The sequence below is a fragment of the Dermacentor variabilis genome, chromosome 1, assembly GCF_050947875.1.
Source record: "Dermacentor variabilis isolate Ectoservices chromosome 1, ASM5094787v1, whole genome shotgun sequence".
NCBI lineage: Eukaryota > Metazoa > Arthropoda > Arachnida > Ixodida > Ixodidae > Dermacentor > Dermacentor variabilis.
The window spans coordinates 152,776,888-152,794,537 of record NC_134568.1 but is presented as its reverse complement, the minus strand read 5'-3'; the positions used below and the strand labels follow the sequence as shown (position 1 = coordinate 152,794,537).

Here is a 17,650-nt window from a genome sequence, read left to right as displayed (position 1 = left end):
AATATCGTCAACTATCATTGATATATGGAGAAGACGCCAACGGGGTTTTCTAGCAGTGAGGTCGTTTGTGGCGCCATGTACTTAATTAGTTGATTGCATCTACTTGCTACGTTCAAGAGCAACAAAGGTAGGACTCCTTTCTAGGGTAAGGTACTTGATCGAGTGCCAGTAGACAACGCGCAGTAACCTTCTTATTGCGAAAAACAACTTGAAAAGAGAAAAGGAAGGGAGAATAAAACCACGAAATTATTTGACATCGCAAAGCCTTTAGATGCAATAGCATTCAGTTAGCCCCCGCTCCTCATATCCTCAACCGTGTCTGCTAAAAATAATTCGAAATTTCCTCAGCTGTTTCTTGTTTCACTAGAAATGTGTTGATAATAACACATTTCGCCGCTCCGCTACGCTCAGCTTCGCTGCCGTATAGCGGGGATAATGCACCTAACTAATTATGCACCAAACTGACTATCCACTCAAAGTACAATGAAGTGCTGCGTTCATGCTGTTTGTTAATACAGAACGGATGTACAATCCTTACAGCATAATTTGCAATAGTATTATGGTGCACTTGATTGTAGTGGTTGGTGCGGACGTTGTTAACTAAGAGGAGTGATTAGAACTTTTCTGCTTTTATTATGCTCCTTTTATTAGAGCGTCGCTCTTAGGCACCCGTTGCTGCGCTAAGCGTCCGCCTCGGCGTAGTGCCATTCTGTCTCCCAAAAAGCCCAACAGCGGAAGTTCCGGTTACGGTACGAAAAGATAAGGTGCTAAAGAAAAGACGCGCGGTTTGGTCGTAGCGCTTTGCGTCCCATGTAAATATTTTAAAAAAGTCAATTAGTACAGATGTTCCAATGCATTCAAAAACTTTTTTTTTTAATGTGATGTGCATCGCATACGCCGTGAGTGCCAGTACGGTTGCCAAAACCAAAATCACGTTACCTGCGCCCTGCGCTGTAATTGTTTAATTCTGTTTCATCGCTCTTGTCCGAGTTCTTCGATTAACCAGAGCAGAAACGTATATATAGCATGTAACTTACATCGTTTGTTATAGGTGTCTCTGGCTGCGCGGCCTGTGGTGTATTGTCGTGTGTGTAATTTTTGTGACAGCTACGCTGCGTAGAGAGTTTCCCGTTAAGTGCGAGTTCTTCCGGAGGGGACTATGTTTGCCCCATCCGAGGACGAGCGTAGCTTCGGCTGGCAGTGCTTTTAGTACGTTTCTGCATCTACCGGAGACATTGTCGTGTTACGAAGTGACATTGCTAGCGAAGAAAACGCTTCCGAGTGGGTGCTGCCCTAGGTGCTGTACAGTTCAGTACAGAACAACTCTGCCATCTTTACTTTATAATCAAAATTGCTGATGACATTGCTTTGTTTATCTTTCACTGCAGTGCTCCATCCAATACAATGTTTCCTGGCAAAGGTTGTGATGGGTTGCTTAATTCAGTTCCCTAAAGTCGTCTTCGTGTATTCCAGTAATAATATGCGGTGAAGCATACGCAACGTATTGCGGTGAAGCATAATAAAAGGTAAAAAGATCCACTTCGCAATTTATTACGAGCTAAAAAAGTTGTGCACAAACCATCGACGACGATTGTCACCGTAAGCGAATGGGCCGAAAGAAGGACTGAGCGAACGCTTCCCTTGTTGAGTCGGACCACATATCATTGCCTTTGATATACAAAACAGCTTGTCAAGAGGAGCGTTATCTCGTGGTTAATTAAGCAGTTCTACGCAACTTTTCCGGGACACAGAACTTTTAATATCATTCAACCAGAAGTCATTTACAATTACTATCCAAACCGCTATATTTCTTTTTACTGACTGTTTTTTACTTCTCAGTAGAGTCCTAGGCCGTGTCACGGTCTCATAGGGGGAGCGCAAGATCGACGAAACGAGGACACAAATCGCCGCACTTTCTTCCGAAATAGCTCTGAAGGCCTAGTACACACATTAGGCGTCTCGGTGCTCGTGCTGCGACAGGAGACGGCGGTTGTGTGATTGTGCAATATACAACACATACCATGTCCCCTGACAGTGGCCTTCACTCTAGGCATTAATCACCGCAGTACATTGCGTATGCTTCACCGCGTAGCAAACATGTACTGCGAGAAAGCTGACGTTAAAAAACAGTATTATGCAGCTCTTCTTAGATCCATGCGAACTTTCCTTCTGATTTCAAGCTGCCCCCATTCTTTACCGCTTCCTCAAACGCATGCTATCCTACGTACATGTGCTCATATGGCTGCACTGTGTGGTCGCGCCACGCACTATAAAAAAAATACAGTCATCAATTCAAATGAATCTACATCTTGCAACGTCAGTCAGCAGCTCGCCCTCGAGGAAAATAAACGAACCCATTTTGATTTCTAGCCGCAATAGAGGCTTTCAAACTTCCAAATGCAATCGATGCGTGGAGTCCCTGGGTGCGAGTGCACGAAGTGCGCGACGCCAGAAGAGCGAAAAGCGCGAGACGCGTTTCATTTGCGACAGCCACCAGGAAATGGTAACCCAAACGCTACCTCAATATACCGCCAAAACTTTAATAAACAGCAGCCCGCGTAAGGCCTTCTTTATTGGCATTGTTTTTTTTGCTTTTGTTATCAGTCTTAGCAGTAATTACCGTGTTCGCAGCATATCAATTTTTATTGCAATAGCAATTATATGGGCACTCTATGCGCATTTCTGTCGTCCATTAAAGTCCAAGGGCGATAACATCGTCCCCGCGCGCCGTATGCTGTGTGTGTGAGTGAAAGCGTGCGAGGGTGGCGGCTCAATCTCGCACGCGCAAGGGAGAAAGGCGGGGAAGAAGCACGCCGTCTTCCGTCGCACGCAAGGCACCAGGGGGCGGGGGGTGGGGGGGGGGTTGGACGCCAGAACGAATGCGGAGCGCAGCGGAGGATGAAAGACTGCGATAGTGAAGAGAGCGCGAGGAAAAAAAGCGGACTAGGAGGGTACCGAGGAACTTGAGGAGGAAACTGGAGGAGGAGAATATAGCGAAAGGGTGAGGAGGAAAGTGGAGTGCTACAGGAGACGTGCAATAATGCGGCGAGCCGCTACGAGATGGCGCCATACTAGCATGCGTCGTCACCAGCTCGCCGATGACGTCATTACTAAGGCGTGCGTGGAGCGCCTCCACCGATACCATATATGGAAACAAAGCGCTGGCGTGGGCGCGGGCGAAGGGAGCACGAGGAGGAAAGAGGAGTAGAAGGGATCAGCGGAAGCATGAGAAGGAAAGCGGAGGAAGCCACCTTGAAGCACCACCAGGTGGCCCTCACGTCCGCGCATCCGCACCTATACGCACCTATAAAGCGAGATATAAGAAGGAAGAAGAAGCATGGGCTTTCTGCGGTAAAGCTAGGGAAACTATGGAGCATGTTTTATTAGAATGTGAAGACGTCTACCAAGTGGTCGATTTAGGCACCACTGGCCTCCTTGAAGCCCTTGGGTTCAGCGAGAGCAGTGGAAAAGTAAACATGTCCGCAATAGGCATTAGTAAGAGGAGATTGGAGGATTGATGGAAGAAAAGTAGGGAAACGACAAAAAACGGAGACGTACAAAAGCACAGTTCGCAGTAGGGGATCAGAAAATTTGGTTGTGGGAGTTCATAGTGTTCTTTTTTGTTTTTATTGTTTAACCTATGTGGGACATTGGTGAGTATAATAGCAAGAGCTAGGTGGCGCAACCCACTGCCCCGTTCCAAAGAGGACGCTCATAGCTTTCAATAGATTAAGCGCCAAAAGTGACAGCACACAAGAAGAAATACAGACAGGACAAGGCGCTTCCTGTCTGTATTCTTCACTTCACTTCTTCACTGAAGCGCCTTGTCCTGTCTGTATTTCTTCTTGTGTGCTGTCACTTTTGGCGCTTAATCTATTGAAAGCTATGCAGCCACTAGCCCCACAGCGTGTTTTACTGCAGTACGCTCATAGCATCCATCCATCCGCGGCAGGGGCGGCACCGGCCGTGCGGATGAAGAAAAAAAAACAGAACTAAAAAGCTCGTTTTGGGGCATAGCATTCGCTGCAAGTGTTTTCCGGTAAAGATATGCAGCTTGTTTTTTAAGAACGATATGTTGTGAATATGCTCAGTATCTGTCTTCTTGCATGATTATGTGAGCACGCACTATTTTTCATGTACTTTATTTTGCACTGTGTGAAAGGTTTTTTTTTGTTTGTTTTTTATGTCGTGGCTCTACAGATAGACTATTACTGGTAGCGCACGCAGTGACTGGACGTTCGCACGTCGCCGATGTAGTGCGCTCCAACTATGCATATTGCATGGCAGGCTACGCCTGTCTTAAGGGTGCCCTATTCCTTTTCTATTTCACTTTGTGCTTCCTTGCCTTGTTTTTTTTTCTTTTAGTTTGTTTTGTATTTACCTTTTGATTGTTGTGTTCATAGGAGGTTGTGGCCAAGTACTGCACCAGGGTGGCCAATCCTGCTCTGGTGAGGGAGTGCGTTACCGGTTCTGGTCACCGGGATCAGGCCACACTCCAGGCCTGGTTGTGCAATTCTTTCAACACGCGGATTTTTTTTTTTTTAATCCGGTGGAAAATTGCCGGCACCGGGATTCGAACCACGGACCTCTTGCACACGAGGCGGGTGTTCTACCTCTACGCCACCGCTGCGGGCACGTCCTATGCTACCGGGGCTTAGCGGAGAGAAGAGAACTAGGAGTCGGATTCCTGGTTAATAAGAATATAGCTGGTAACATACAGGAATTCTATAGCATTAACGAGAGGGTGGCAGGTCTTGTTGTGAAACTTAATAAGAGGTACAAAATGAAAATTATACAGGTCTACGCCCCTGCATCCAATCATGATGACCAGGAAGTCGCAAGCTTCTATGAAGACGTGGAATCGGCGATGGGTAGAGTGAAAACTAAATACACTATACTAATGGGCGACTTTAATGCCAAGGTAGGAAAGAAGCAGGCTAGCGACAAGGCAGTGGGTGAATATGGCATAGGCACTAGGAATAGCAGGGGAGAGTTATTAGTAGAGTTTGCGGAACAGAATAATATGAGGATAATGAATACCTTCTTCCGCAAGCGGGATAGCCGAAAGTGGACGTGGAGGAGCCCGAACGGCGAGACTAGAAATGAAATAGACTTCATACTCTGCGCTAACCCTGGCATCATACAAGATGTGGACGTGCTCGGCAAGGTGCGCTGCAGTGACCACAGGATGATAAGAACTCGAATTAACCTAGACCTGAGGAGGGAACGGAAGAAACTGGTACATAAGAAGCCGATCAATGAGTTAGCGGTAAGAGGGAAAATAGAGGAATTCCAGATCAAGCTACAGAACAGGTATTCAGCTTTAACTCAGGAAGAGGACCTTAGTGTTGAAGCAATGAACGACAATCTCGTGGGCATCATTAAGGAGTGTGCAATGGAAGTCGGTGGTAACTCCGTTAGGCAGGATACCAGCAAACTATCGCAGGAGACGAAAGATCTGATCAAGAAACGCCAATGTATGAAAGCATCTAACCCTACAGCTAGAATAGAACTGGCAGAACTTTCGAAGTTAATCAACAAGCGTAAGACAGCTGACATAAGGAAGTATAATATGGATAGAATTGAACATGCTCTCAGGAACGGAGGAAGCCTAAAAACAGTGAAGAAGAAACTAGGAATTGGCAAGAATCAGATGTATGCGTTAAGAGACAAAGCCGGCAATATCATTACTAATATGGATGAGATAGTTCAAGTGGCTGAGGAGTTCTATAGAGATTTATACAGTAACAGTGGCACCCACGACGATAATGGAAGAGAAAATAGTCTAGAGGAATTCGAAATCCCGAAGGTAACGCCGGAAGAAGTAAAGAAAGCCTTAGGAGATATGCAAAGGGGGAAGGCAGCTGGGGAGGATCAGGTAACAGCAGATTTGTTGAAGGATGGTGGACAGATTGTTCTAGAGAAACTGGCCACCCTGTATACGCAATGCCTCATGACCTCGAGCGTACCGGAATCTTGGAAGAACGCTAACATAATCCTAATCCATAAGAAAGGGGACGCCAAAGACTTGAAAAATTATAGACCGATCAGCTTACTGTCCGTTGCCTACAAAGTATTTACTAAGGTAATTGCAAATAGAATCAGGAACACCTTAGACTTCTGTCAACCAAAGGACCAGGCAGGATTCCGTAAAGGCTACTCAACAATAGACCATATTCACACTATCAATCAAGTGATAGAGAAATGTGCAGAATACAACCAACCCTTATATATAGCTTTCATTGATTACGAGAAAGCGTTTGATTCAGTCGAAACCTCAGCAGTCATGGAGGCATTGCGGAATCAGGGTGTAGATGAGCCATATGTAAAAATACTGGAAGATATCTATAGCGGCTCCACAGCCACCGTAGTCCTCCATAAAGCAAGCAACAAAATCCCAATAAAGAAAGGCGTCAGGCAGGGAGATACGATATCTCCAATGCTATTCACAGCGTGTTTACAGGAGGTATTCAGAGACCTGGATTGGGAAGAATTGGGGATAAAAGTTAATGGAGAATACCTTAGTAACTTGCGATTCGCTGATGATATTGCCTTGCTTAGTAACTCAGGGAACCAATTGCAATGCATGCTCACTGACCTGGAGAGGCAAAGCAGAAGAGTGGGTCTAAAAATTAATATGCAGAAAACTAAAGTAATGCTTAACAGTCTCGGGAGAGAACAGCAATTTACAATAGGCAGCGAGGCACTGGAAGTCGTAAGGGAATACATCTACTTAGGGCAGGTAGTGACGGCAGATCCGGATCATGAGACGGAAATAATCAGAAGAATAAGAATGGGCTGGGGTGCGTTTGGCAGGCATTCCCAAATCATGAACAGCAGGTTGCCATTATCCCTCAAGAGAAAAGTATATAATAGCTGTGTCTTACCAGTACTCACCTACGGGGCAGAAACCTGGAGGCTTACGAAAAGGGTTCTACTCAAATTGAGGACGACGCAACGAGCTATGGAAAGAAGAATGATAGGTGTAACCTTAAGGGATAAGAAAAGAGCAGATTGGGTGAGGGAACAAACGCGAGTTAATGACATCTTAGTTGAAATCAAGAAAAAGAAATGGGCATGGGCAGGACATGTAATGAGGAGGGAAGATAACCGATGGTCATTAAGGGTTACGGACTGGATCCCAAGGGAAGGGAAGCGTAGCAGGGGGCGGCAGAAAGTTAGGTGGGCGGATGAGATTAAGAAGTTTGCAGGGACGGCATGGCCACAATTAGTACATGACCGGGGTTGTTGGAGAAGCATGGGAGAGGCCTTTGCCCTGCAGTGGGCACAACCAGGCTGATGATGATGATGATGATGTATTTACCTTAGTCGCTGTAATTTCCTACCCGGCCCTAATTACCCGGCCCTTCGGTAGCCTATTTCTCACGATGTCATCATCACGATGTCGTCGTGTGGGGCAGCCGGAGTAGTCACATGCTAACTGCTGGAGAAAGCGGTTCACTGCCTCGTGCACGGTGTTTTCTTACGCAGATTTCGGAGGGTGAAGCGCGCACGCGATCGCTGCGGCTTTCCGTCTACGACATCGATCGCAAGAAAGTGCGCCACTGTTTGGGCCACGTCACACTGCAACTGGAGAAGGAACCACTCACCCCGGATAAGGTCATCTGGCTGGACCTGGACAATGTGCCCAAGGTACGTTGCTGCCAGTGTCGTCGTGGGGACCGCGACGCGTCCCAAAGTACAGCAGAACCTTACTTTCCTTATCATATTCAGCATTCATCTTAAATACCTACCCCATTTCTCTCTCTTGTAATAAATACCAAAGCTGTTGTCGTCGTTTAACTTGTGGGTGTTACTCTGGCAGACAATAACATATCATAAAGGACAAAGAACAGTCACCGCCCGTCAGGTGATGCGCGACCACAGTTTGAAAGCTGCTTGTGGGTCTGCTGTTACTCTTTTCCGTGAATATAAACACGGTACGTAGAAATTCACTTTCAACATAATAAACTGGTGATATGTATGCCTACATTTCATGACCTGGTACACTTTGTAGACCTGTTTTTTGTAGGAAACGTGCATTTGAGCATAAGAGTTGTCGGGGTAAACCAAAAGGAAAGTAAAGCTGCAACTTTTAATCTGCCGCGCAAATATTTACGGCGAAGGCGCCAAATAAAACGACGGACGCCCACCAGCATGTGCTCAGTGCAAAAGAAACTATTCCCTCCGATCGAGCGTCATCGTGTTTCCGACGGACCTACAAAAAATACGGGAATACATATTTTAATCATTCGGTTAAGACACTTTCAGGTTGTTGTTGTTGTTGTGGTTGTTGTTTAACACTTTTGCAGCATATATTTTCCTGTAAAGGGTGCACCACCTTACAATGACATGTATTGCAAAGAAAACAGCACAAAACACTTAGGCAGGAAATTATTACTCCACCTGTTGATAAATTAAATATAAGATAAACTATCGGCTAAGATCAAAGGCCGCCCACCTCGACAGTTCGCACTTCATGTTCACGGGTTCCTATACCCGGTTTGCGGACTGCCGGTTCATCCACTGAGCCAGGCCCAACCTTCTCCACCTCAACGCAGCCTGTATGTGGATGACGGCCGACCGTGACCAGCGGTGCCGGGTTTGCGGTTATGCGAGGGCGACGCTACCGCACGTCCTGTGTCACTGCATGGCCAAGAGTGGGCTGTACACGGCTCGACACAACAACATCGTGTCGCGTCTGCGCACAGCGTGCCGGGATCGCTTCACCATCATCTGCGATAACCGGCCATTCGGCGATTCCAACCTTCGCCCGTACCTCGCCCTGGATCGTGGACGTCTGCTGTCCGTTTGACAACCGGCCGCAGGCGTTCACCGTTACGCGTCTCGCTAAGGTCGTCAAGGATGAGCCCGCCCGTCTCCATCTGGCCCGGCGGTATCAACGCGTGACGGTGCACGCTGTTATCATCGGTGCGAGTGGGACCCTGCCAATGATTTTATCATGCGACGACTCTGCTCCCGTAGCTACTTACGGCTTTTCAAGAAGCTGGCCGTAAGCGACGTCATCGTCACCTCACGGGAGATTTATCAACGCCACGTCACCAGCCGCTAGTATCAACCCGTTTGGCACCCATTTTTCTAGCCTTCTCTGTCTCTTTCTTTTTTAATTCTCCTTCTTTATTTTTTACCATTTCCCTCCTTTTTCCGTCCTCTTCCTCTATTGAACATTCTAATAAAATCTGTTCTTATCAGCTTCATAAGATAAAATATAAGACATATAAACATAAGATGAGTATAAATTCAACTTAGGTGACTTCCAAGGAGGTTGTTCCGACGTCTAATGCATACCCTTCCGATCTCGGAACTCTAAATATAGTAAAAATCCACCGGACACGACACAAGGGGGGAAGAGGGGTTGTAGCACACAATTCTATTGTAAAAGTTTGCCCTGAGCCGGTGAACACAGCTTTTCGGAGATACATACGCCCTTCATTAACGATGACTTACTTTTACATACAGCATACAAGCAAAAGAAAACTTGATACGATAGAGATTGATAAGCACACCTTGTTTATAGATCACAATGACTTTTTCAGCGACTTTTCTGTTGCCGATTTCGCCTGCTTCATGAACTTCTCAGAATAAGCTTGCTCGAATCAAGTACCTCTGGTGTATTCTCACCATCAGAAGACTTCCATGGGTATGATCGTTGACCCACGAGCGAAACTCTGTTCGGGTCTTGTTTGTAGCACTGAATATACGTTGGCATCCATCATTACTGTAGGGAATTGATAGGATCGTCAGCATTATCATTGTGATCTTCTGAAACCACAGCAATCCGTCCGCAACTCGAATGTCCTTAAGTGTGCCCACTCTACGTCACATCTTGGTTTACCATTTGCAAGTTCAGGAACTAAAATTCAACACAACTTCTGTAAATCTTGACGGAACAATCGTAAATTCGGGAAAGTTGGCAGGTCTGCTAATGGAACTCTAGAGTGAGGCACCAAGGCAACGACATACGTGACTTTGTATACTGACTTACTTCGTGTGAAGACGTAGTTGATTAATGTCATAAGCGAGTAGCGACAACACCAGTGCATTATCCGGTGATGTGGCATATTGTGACGACGACTGTCTGGGGTGAGAAAATTTCTTATTATGACAAATAAATGACATTACGCTCTAAAAATACATGTAAATCAACTTAGCAACTAGTTTCTAATTTTTTAAAGAAGCAAACGGAAAACTCACACATGAGCAAAATTTTCACAGCGCTACAAGTAATTGACAAGCAGCCGTAAAGAACCAGCATGAGCCTTCCTTTTATAGAGTCATAAATAACAGTTTTTATCGCTATTCTTCAACACAAATAACTCCATAGCAGGAATTTATAAAAGAAAATGCATAAAAGTACCAAAGTAGTGTCCTCTTGCACCGGGCATTCGTTAAAAGTATGCGAATACGCTCCAGGATACACGCTCATAAATAATCCTTCTTTTTTAGCGCAAATGATACGTGAGTGGAATGACCTGCCACAAGAAATTGTTTGCGTGCATTTTACATTATCTTCCGTTCTGGGGGTTCATCTTTTAAAATAACTTGATATTGTTACGCTGATTTATTTATATTCTTATTCGGTGGTATTTTCTTGTACCCTTCTTTATTCGTCATTGTGTGCGTCATATGCGATATAATGGATGAAATGTGGGTGATAGGATTATTGTTAATCATCTGCGACTTACATGTACGTTCCTGAACATCCATCGAAAACAGGGGAATACAGATGTTTATTTCATGTAAACATTTCTTTTAAAAATTGGCTACAAGGATCGCGCAAAACAGGGCACAGGCACTGCGTGACCCTATGTACATGTATTTTTGCCTCTGCCTACAGGCATTTTTACTGTTTCTTGTGATGCTGAAGTAAGCTTGATTTATGAAGGCCAAAGAAGGCGAAATAATATTATTCAATGGCTGCGGTATGGTGCTGGCTGTCGTCTGTACCACGCGTTAGTGCGGTGAATCTGAATTTTTTGCACTTCCGGGTCTCTCTTGGACAGTGAAATGAGTGACCGAAGAAAGGAAAATTGAATGAATAAGTCGTCTACAATGATGACGTCAACAAATAACAATCAAAGCTCTTATTGTATACCTAGGGCTCGCGCGTTGTAAAAAATGCTTCTTAATCAAGCGCAGCAATCTCCGCAGAGTTGTGTGCGACCAACAGCTTATCACACTGCAAAATGTTGAATATTGGGAAGACGAATGAACCCTTAAGACGGTGGCGCGGGGGTATGATAATGTGCATAGCAAATATGAATAAACGAAAAGAAAGTACAAAGCCTCTGAAATGCCAAAAGACGCATTCGTGTAGTCACTTGCCATGTGTCTTTGGTTTTTGTCTTAGAACTGTAGGCTGGTAAAGGGAGTACCCCACAGCTCTTGAAAGGCTGTTGTTTGCACCTGCCAGGAGTCGCCCTGGACTAATATTAATCTCTTCCGGTGACTTCTTAAAGAAACACGGTTGCGCAGTGGACATTTCTGTCATATTTTTATGACACTTATATGCTGAAAGGATCAGACAACCGAATCAGAGCCTCTAGACAAAGGAAGTAATTTCTGTTTTTGCATCAGTGTGAAAGTTCATTCTTAATCTTTTTTTTTTATAACTCTTTGCAGAAAAGTTCTCAGATTGGCGAGATCCAGATATGCATGACTTGCAACCCATTCACCAACCGCATCAGGGCGTCTATTCTCAAAGTGCGGAAGTTTTCAAAGCAGGATGATGCCAGCAAATGTAAGTATGCACGGCTCAACCATTATACATGACGCACACGAAACGCTCACTGATTCGCCTCGCAGCACATCTCCTTCATAATTCACAGACTGCCCACGTTGCAAAATTCGCACGAACTAGCATGTTTTCGTTTGGTGGCCGAAACAACCGCAGACCCCTGCTGAGCCTTACTGCAAAATCGCGTTGACTGTAGCCACCATGAGGGCGTAAAAAGCGGGTGATCTAGCGGGGCACGTGTCCTACAATGCATGGTCATGGAAGGGTAGGTTTAAATAACAACTCAAACAATTTCATCAGTCGAAGTGAAGAGGCGAGCCACGGAGGTAAGTTTGGTTCGCGATTGTCGAGTTTAGCGCTGACATCGCCATCTTTTCATGGCAAGAACTGTGGCCCTCTGGCAGGATGGATTTACTCGCCCTTTACGTGTGCGTCGCAAGTTTTATGTGCCGTTTCTGCTGCTACTCCTCTGCGCGGGCGAAGTCACGCGGAAAAAAAGAATACACGGACACGGCTACACACACACGCGCGCGCACGCCGCGTTCTTAGTAATGTAGTGAAACGCGTATATATACGTCCGTCGAAGCTGCCGATCGGCAGGCTGTCGTGACCAGCAGCGTTTCTCTGTCTTCCGCAGGGGTGTACGTGAGGCTGTCGCTGAACCACGGTCGCAAGTGCGTCAAGGAGAAGCGGTCCGAGAACCGCGAGTGGGGCTCCGGCGACGAAGCGAGCTTCGGGGATGCGTTCACGTTTGGCGTGGCCGGCCGCTACTTCGACTCGTGCAGCCTCAGCTTCACGGTCATGGTGTCACCGGACGGCGTCGACTTCCGGCGGCTGGGCAAGACGGTCCTCGGGCCCTTCATGTACGCTCGCGGCGAGGAGCTTCGGCACTGGCAGGACATGCTCACTAACCCGCGCAGCGCCGTCACCCGGTGGCATGCGCTCGAGTGCCCCACGGGCCGCGACGAGTGGAAGAGCGACTAAGAGGCCTCGAGGTCCCGCTTCTTTCGTCACGCCGGCTACACCAGTGAGAGGGAGGTTTTTCGACGCAAGCAACCGAGTTGCAAGGGAAGAGCTCCTGGCAGCACGTGGAGAGATGCCAAGAAGCTCCGGTCGGTGACTCTGGCTTCGACGCCTGAGAGTTTGTCCGAGCCTCCGATTCGAGGCGAGCTCGTCGATTTCAAAAGGCCTCCGTTATCGTCTGGCATGCGCCACGACCTGAATGCCCAAGCAAAATCTGCTACACGCCAAGCATGGCGCGATGTTGGAAGAGTCCTTCTTTATTTTTATTTCCATTTTTGTCCTCCTTGTTTCCCATCTGAACCACTGGCAGGCACTGCAGTCTTCTGGGCAACCAAACGCAAAGATAGGCGAAGGCTGGCACCAAGGGCGCCTGTTTTCGCACAATTTTTGCGGGCTTGTCATCCGTGCAAACACAATAAATGGCAATGAAAGTGTGCTACTGTAGACAAAAGCCATATAGTAATGGTGCAGTATTGGAGTTTTGTTTGACTGGCAATCTGTAAACTTTTCTTAATCGGGAAAATAAACTGCTTTTCGGGACTTCCGCAGGCTACGTACGCGCCAGTACACAAAACAGGGTTTGCATTTTTAAAGTGGCCGTCTCTAGCGAAACGACAGAACTATTTTCTTGAAAAAAAAAAGAAATTGCGACGTCGGGTCAGGGTACACTCTGCAAACAAGGTTACTGTAGTTTGGGCACTAACACCGGCGAAATTTGCTGTGCGGCTTGCGTTGAGTTCTGTACAACCAGAGAAAACAGCAATATTCTCATTGCAAAAAATTCACCGTGCGTTTTAACATAAGTATTGAGATACAAAAAATGCCGACTTGTATTTCAAGACATCCCTATTTTGGTGGGTTTATTTATCGCATGCACTGTATTTAATAGCAGAAATTATTCATAGCGACTGATGAAAGTTATTTTATTTCCTTCTGTACTTGGAAAGAGCGGGCAGGGAAAGGGGGTGAGGTGGTGAAAGTCTTAATCTAAAAAAAAACAGCAAATGCCCAATTGTACACCAGTTCGCAGGAATTCAATGACGATAAACTCGGAAATGCGGAAATCTAGGTATGATAGCCTGTGACATCATAAATATTTCTAAAGTTGCATTCCAACATTTGTCACACGCTGCAACATGACATAAAAAAGGTGAAGGAATAACAAGGCAGCGGACTCTCTTTGTACAAGTACTACAGCGGAAGTGTTTCGTCGAAATGCTGCCCAGGACACAAAGTGCATTGTTTGTCCAATGCGGCATTTGTTATGCTAGGAGATGTTCATATAAGCAAGCCACGCATCGGTGAATGTTATAGTTTATCGCAGTTAGGAGCCCTTGTGTCGTGATCAGCCCATTCGTTCATTTCTTTTTCGTTTATTTTTTTTTTTTTTTGTGGGCTGGAGGGATGGTGGGGCGCTGCAATCTACGTACCCTTCAGCCCCGGTTGCTTTTTCATTTCAACTTTCTTCAACTCTAATATCCGTCTATCTAATACCATATTTTATTAGGTAAGTAAGTATTAGGTAAGCGGAGTTTTATGTCGCTAGCAAATATCATGATACATTAATTATCGTACACATTACGGCTTATATGATGGCATAATGTCCTTAATATTTCATTGCAGTACTCCGATGCAGCGAAGGCATGTGTGTCTCTTTGATTCAGCTTTTTTATTATTATTATTTTATGTGCACATGACGTAAGTTGTTCGAAAGTTCTCAACGCTTTCACACCCAGTGGTACCCGAACAGCGAGAATGTAAAAGCAATAGGAACTTATGCACCGTCTTTGCTTTCTGTTGTTTTCATGATTTAGTGGTCACTAATATCACTGCCATTATTCTTTTCGATTTGGAGACTAAGGATGAAACAATTAAGCAGATGCGCTGGCGAACAATTTTGACTGTGTGCCCTAATCATGCAAGTGCGAGAAAAACATACAAGACCTCGCTTGTTTGTGTTTCTGTTGGCTGTACAGTTTGTGAACGAGTAGCTTGGCACATCGCCGGCGACAGTAGCCGGTGAAAAGTTATAGGGTGTCAAGTGCATGGGTGCCTTCTTTTCTCCCAGCAGATTCTGAGATCATCTACATAACATAATTCCGCTCTATCACTTGAGTTGGATGAATGGGCGGGCTGAATTTTCCAGGCAAGCTAGAACTATTAGATAAACAAGTCGAATAATTTCAACAATAGCACTTTAAACACAAGAGTTTTGGTGATGTATGACAATTGCGAATGCAGAGCCGTAGGAGTCTATCATGCTTCAAGTTCATTCTATTTTGCAAAGGCCTTGTGGTGTGATCGTAAGTCGAGATAGCCGAAGCCAAATTCCGTGCCCCAAGGTCAGCTTCATTTCCCGAATAATTGGGCCGCATGCCTTCAAAGATTCATGAAGTAGGCACGCTATATTGTAGAGGTACGTTCACTCTAGCGGGGAAAATGCGAGCGGCATGCCGCAGGTGGCAGAACGCGCCAGCATTGGCGTGGCCACACTGGCGGGCCTCTTTGCCGCCGCGGCAAGCAAGTCATTCGCTATCAGCTGCATTCACTGCGGCTTTAATCAGCTGTGCTGAAAGAGGGGTTGACAATTCCTTCCAGCGCTTGCCCACGTGAATGAATCGGCCGCTCCTCAGTGGTCTCCCCGATCGGCGGCGAGCGGCCTGCCGCAAAAATGGCTCCAAGACCCATTCGCTCCGCGGTAGGAAAATGTTGCCGCTCGCCTGCTTTCGCGGCGCGCTTTCTGCCGCCGGCGGTGTGTCGCGCGCATTTTTTCCGCTAGTGTGAACCGAGGCACGCGACTTCGCCTTTCCGGCGCGAATGCTCAGAGTGGCGTATCAGCCGTCGGGATATAAGAGCAAGAATGTGCTCCCTCGTCAAGTCGAGGTGGGGCAAGGAGACTGTCTGGTTTCTTTTGAATTCGTAAATAGTTGCCCAACCTGCGCCGCATTTTCTGACGATCCGCTTCATTTTCCGTTCTTGCCAACCGTTGCACAAAGTGTCCGATTCTCGCGATAACAATGCCACGGCGACGTCGAAGCCAAAGACTAAAAGTTAAAAGAACGAAAAATTAATTTTACGAGTAGAAAACATGGCCTTTGGGTTCTCTGTTGAACGCATTCCGTTATCTGTTCTTGCCCGTCGTGCCAATGGGCCCATTGCTGCGATAGCGGAGGCCTCTGCATCCGAGCCAATGACGTAGGGCGAAAAAAAAAGAATGAAAAAGTAAATGAATCATTGCAAAATGCGGCCCCTAATAGTGTTTTTTTTTAAACATCAGAACGATTGAAGCTCGTGCAACGGAAGGAATAATTTAGTCATTTATTTGGCCTTGGGAGATAGTTGAATGCACCTGTGGCACTTGGATTATGCACTAAACTATTAAGGAATTGTATGATTGCATGAATGATGGATGAATCGAAAACTGAATAATGAAAAAGTTGAATGACGAAAACATTGAAGGTTTATTAGCAATACGTAACGGATCGCCGCGTTTAGAATCGTTGGTTGTATTTGCCCGCCTACAAAAGTCGCGTTATGGAACTGCATCGTATGTCATTAGCGACGTTTTAAAGATAGGTCGTATAATTAATTAATTATCAGCCTCTATAAGAAACGTGCGGCTGAAGTTCTAGAAGTAAAACATTAGTTTTCCCCTGTAATATACAAGTATTCTAGCTCTACAAGCACTGTTGACACGTAGCGGTATATTCCTCTAGGAGATAAAAAGAAATAATAAAATAGAGGCTCCAAAAACTCAAGCTTAAGGAAATGTATAGACACACCATTGCGCTTACATTTCCTGTTTCACCATGTTTATGAGTGCAAACTAATAACGTGCGCTACTCTAGTCTTCGCGAGTCACGCGTCATTCAGTACAAACGACCCGGTTGTTCGCGTTTAAGGTGTACGATGCATATTTCATTTTTTCGCTCCTAATCTTTCTGAGTAACGCATTTCGGGGTAACACATAGTTGAAACTATCAGGGCATTTTTTTTTTGCCCTTTTGGATGTTCATAGTTGAGAGAAGCAATATTGACTACGGCGTACTCAACGCACAAAAGCCGGGATAAACGACTGAATCCAGAGTTGAGCGTCTTTTTCTTTCGTTTTCTTTTTTCAACGTTACATTCAACACACTATAATTTGTTTGTGCTCATGAGCCAATATGTTAACTGTGACAATTTCTGGTCGAAAGCGATGTTTTTCTGTGTTCGCTGAAATAAAGCTCAAAGACGAGGTGCTTCACTGTGACATATTTGGAGTACGGATTGTTCTTACGCATTCGAAACACCCCCTTTCAATAGTTTCTCAGACGTCTAAGGCGCGCTTAGCCGGTATAGAGCACTCGCACCATTGCTCTGGGGTGTGCGTTATGCTCCACTGGTGGTGTAGCAGTGGAAGGAAAGGGCGAGTTTCTGATCGCCTTCTGGCACTATGCGCTATGCAGGCAGTGAAACGCTAGCGACTCTGTGCATCCCTGATCCGCACTTGTCACACGTTCAGCGGACTACGAAACTATTGACAAGGCTTATGCAACGGTTGGGTCTTGGCGCACAGCCACGGCACCAGCGTTCACGCTTACACGATATTAGATTAGGTCGCATTAAAGTTTCCACCCGCCGCGGTGGCTTAGCGGCTTATCGAATCCCTACCGCGGCGGCTGCATTTCGATGGGGCCGAAACGCAAAAACGCTCTTGTCCCGTGCATTGGAAGCACGTTAAGGATCCCACGGTGGTCAGAATTACTCCGGAGTTCCCCACTACGACGTGCCTCATCGTCGAATCGTTGTTTTGGCACGTAAAACTCCATAATTTATTCATTCATGCATTAAAGTTTCCGGTGCAAACAAGCACCCGACTCGTTTTAG

At 46.0% G+C, this 17,650-nt stretch overlaps 1 protein-coding gene across 4 annotated transcripts in view; it reads left to right on the top strand.

The window, feature by feature from the left end:
- LOC142586754 (synaptotagmin-15-like) overlaps window positions 1-17,033 on the top strand; it is a 196,536-nt gene extending 179,503 nt beyond the window's left edge. For all 4 annotated transcript variants that reach the window (XM_075697681.1, XM_075697680.1, XM_075697678.1 and 1 more), the window contains 3 exons: window positions 7,492-7,653; window positions 11,644-11,761; window positions 12,396-17,033. In XM_075697681.1, the coding sequence (XP_075553796.1) occupies window positions 7,492-7,653; window positions 11,644-11,761; window positions 12,396-12,742 (627 nt within the window). In that variant the 3' untranslated portion in view covers window positions 12,743-17,033. The remainder of the gene's footprint in view (window positions 1-7,491; window positions 7,654-11,643; window positions 11,762-12,395) is intronic.
- The last annotated feature ends 617 nt before the right edge of the window (window positions 17,034-17,650 follow it).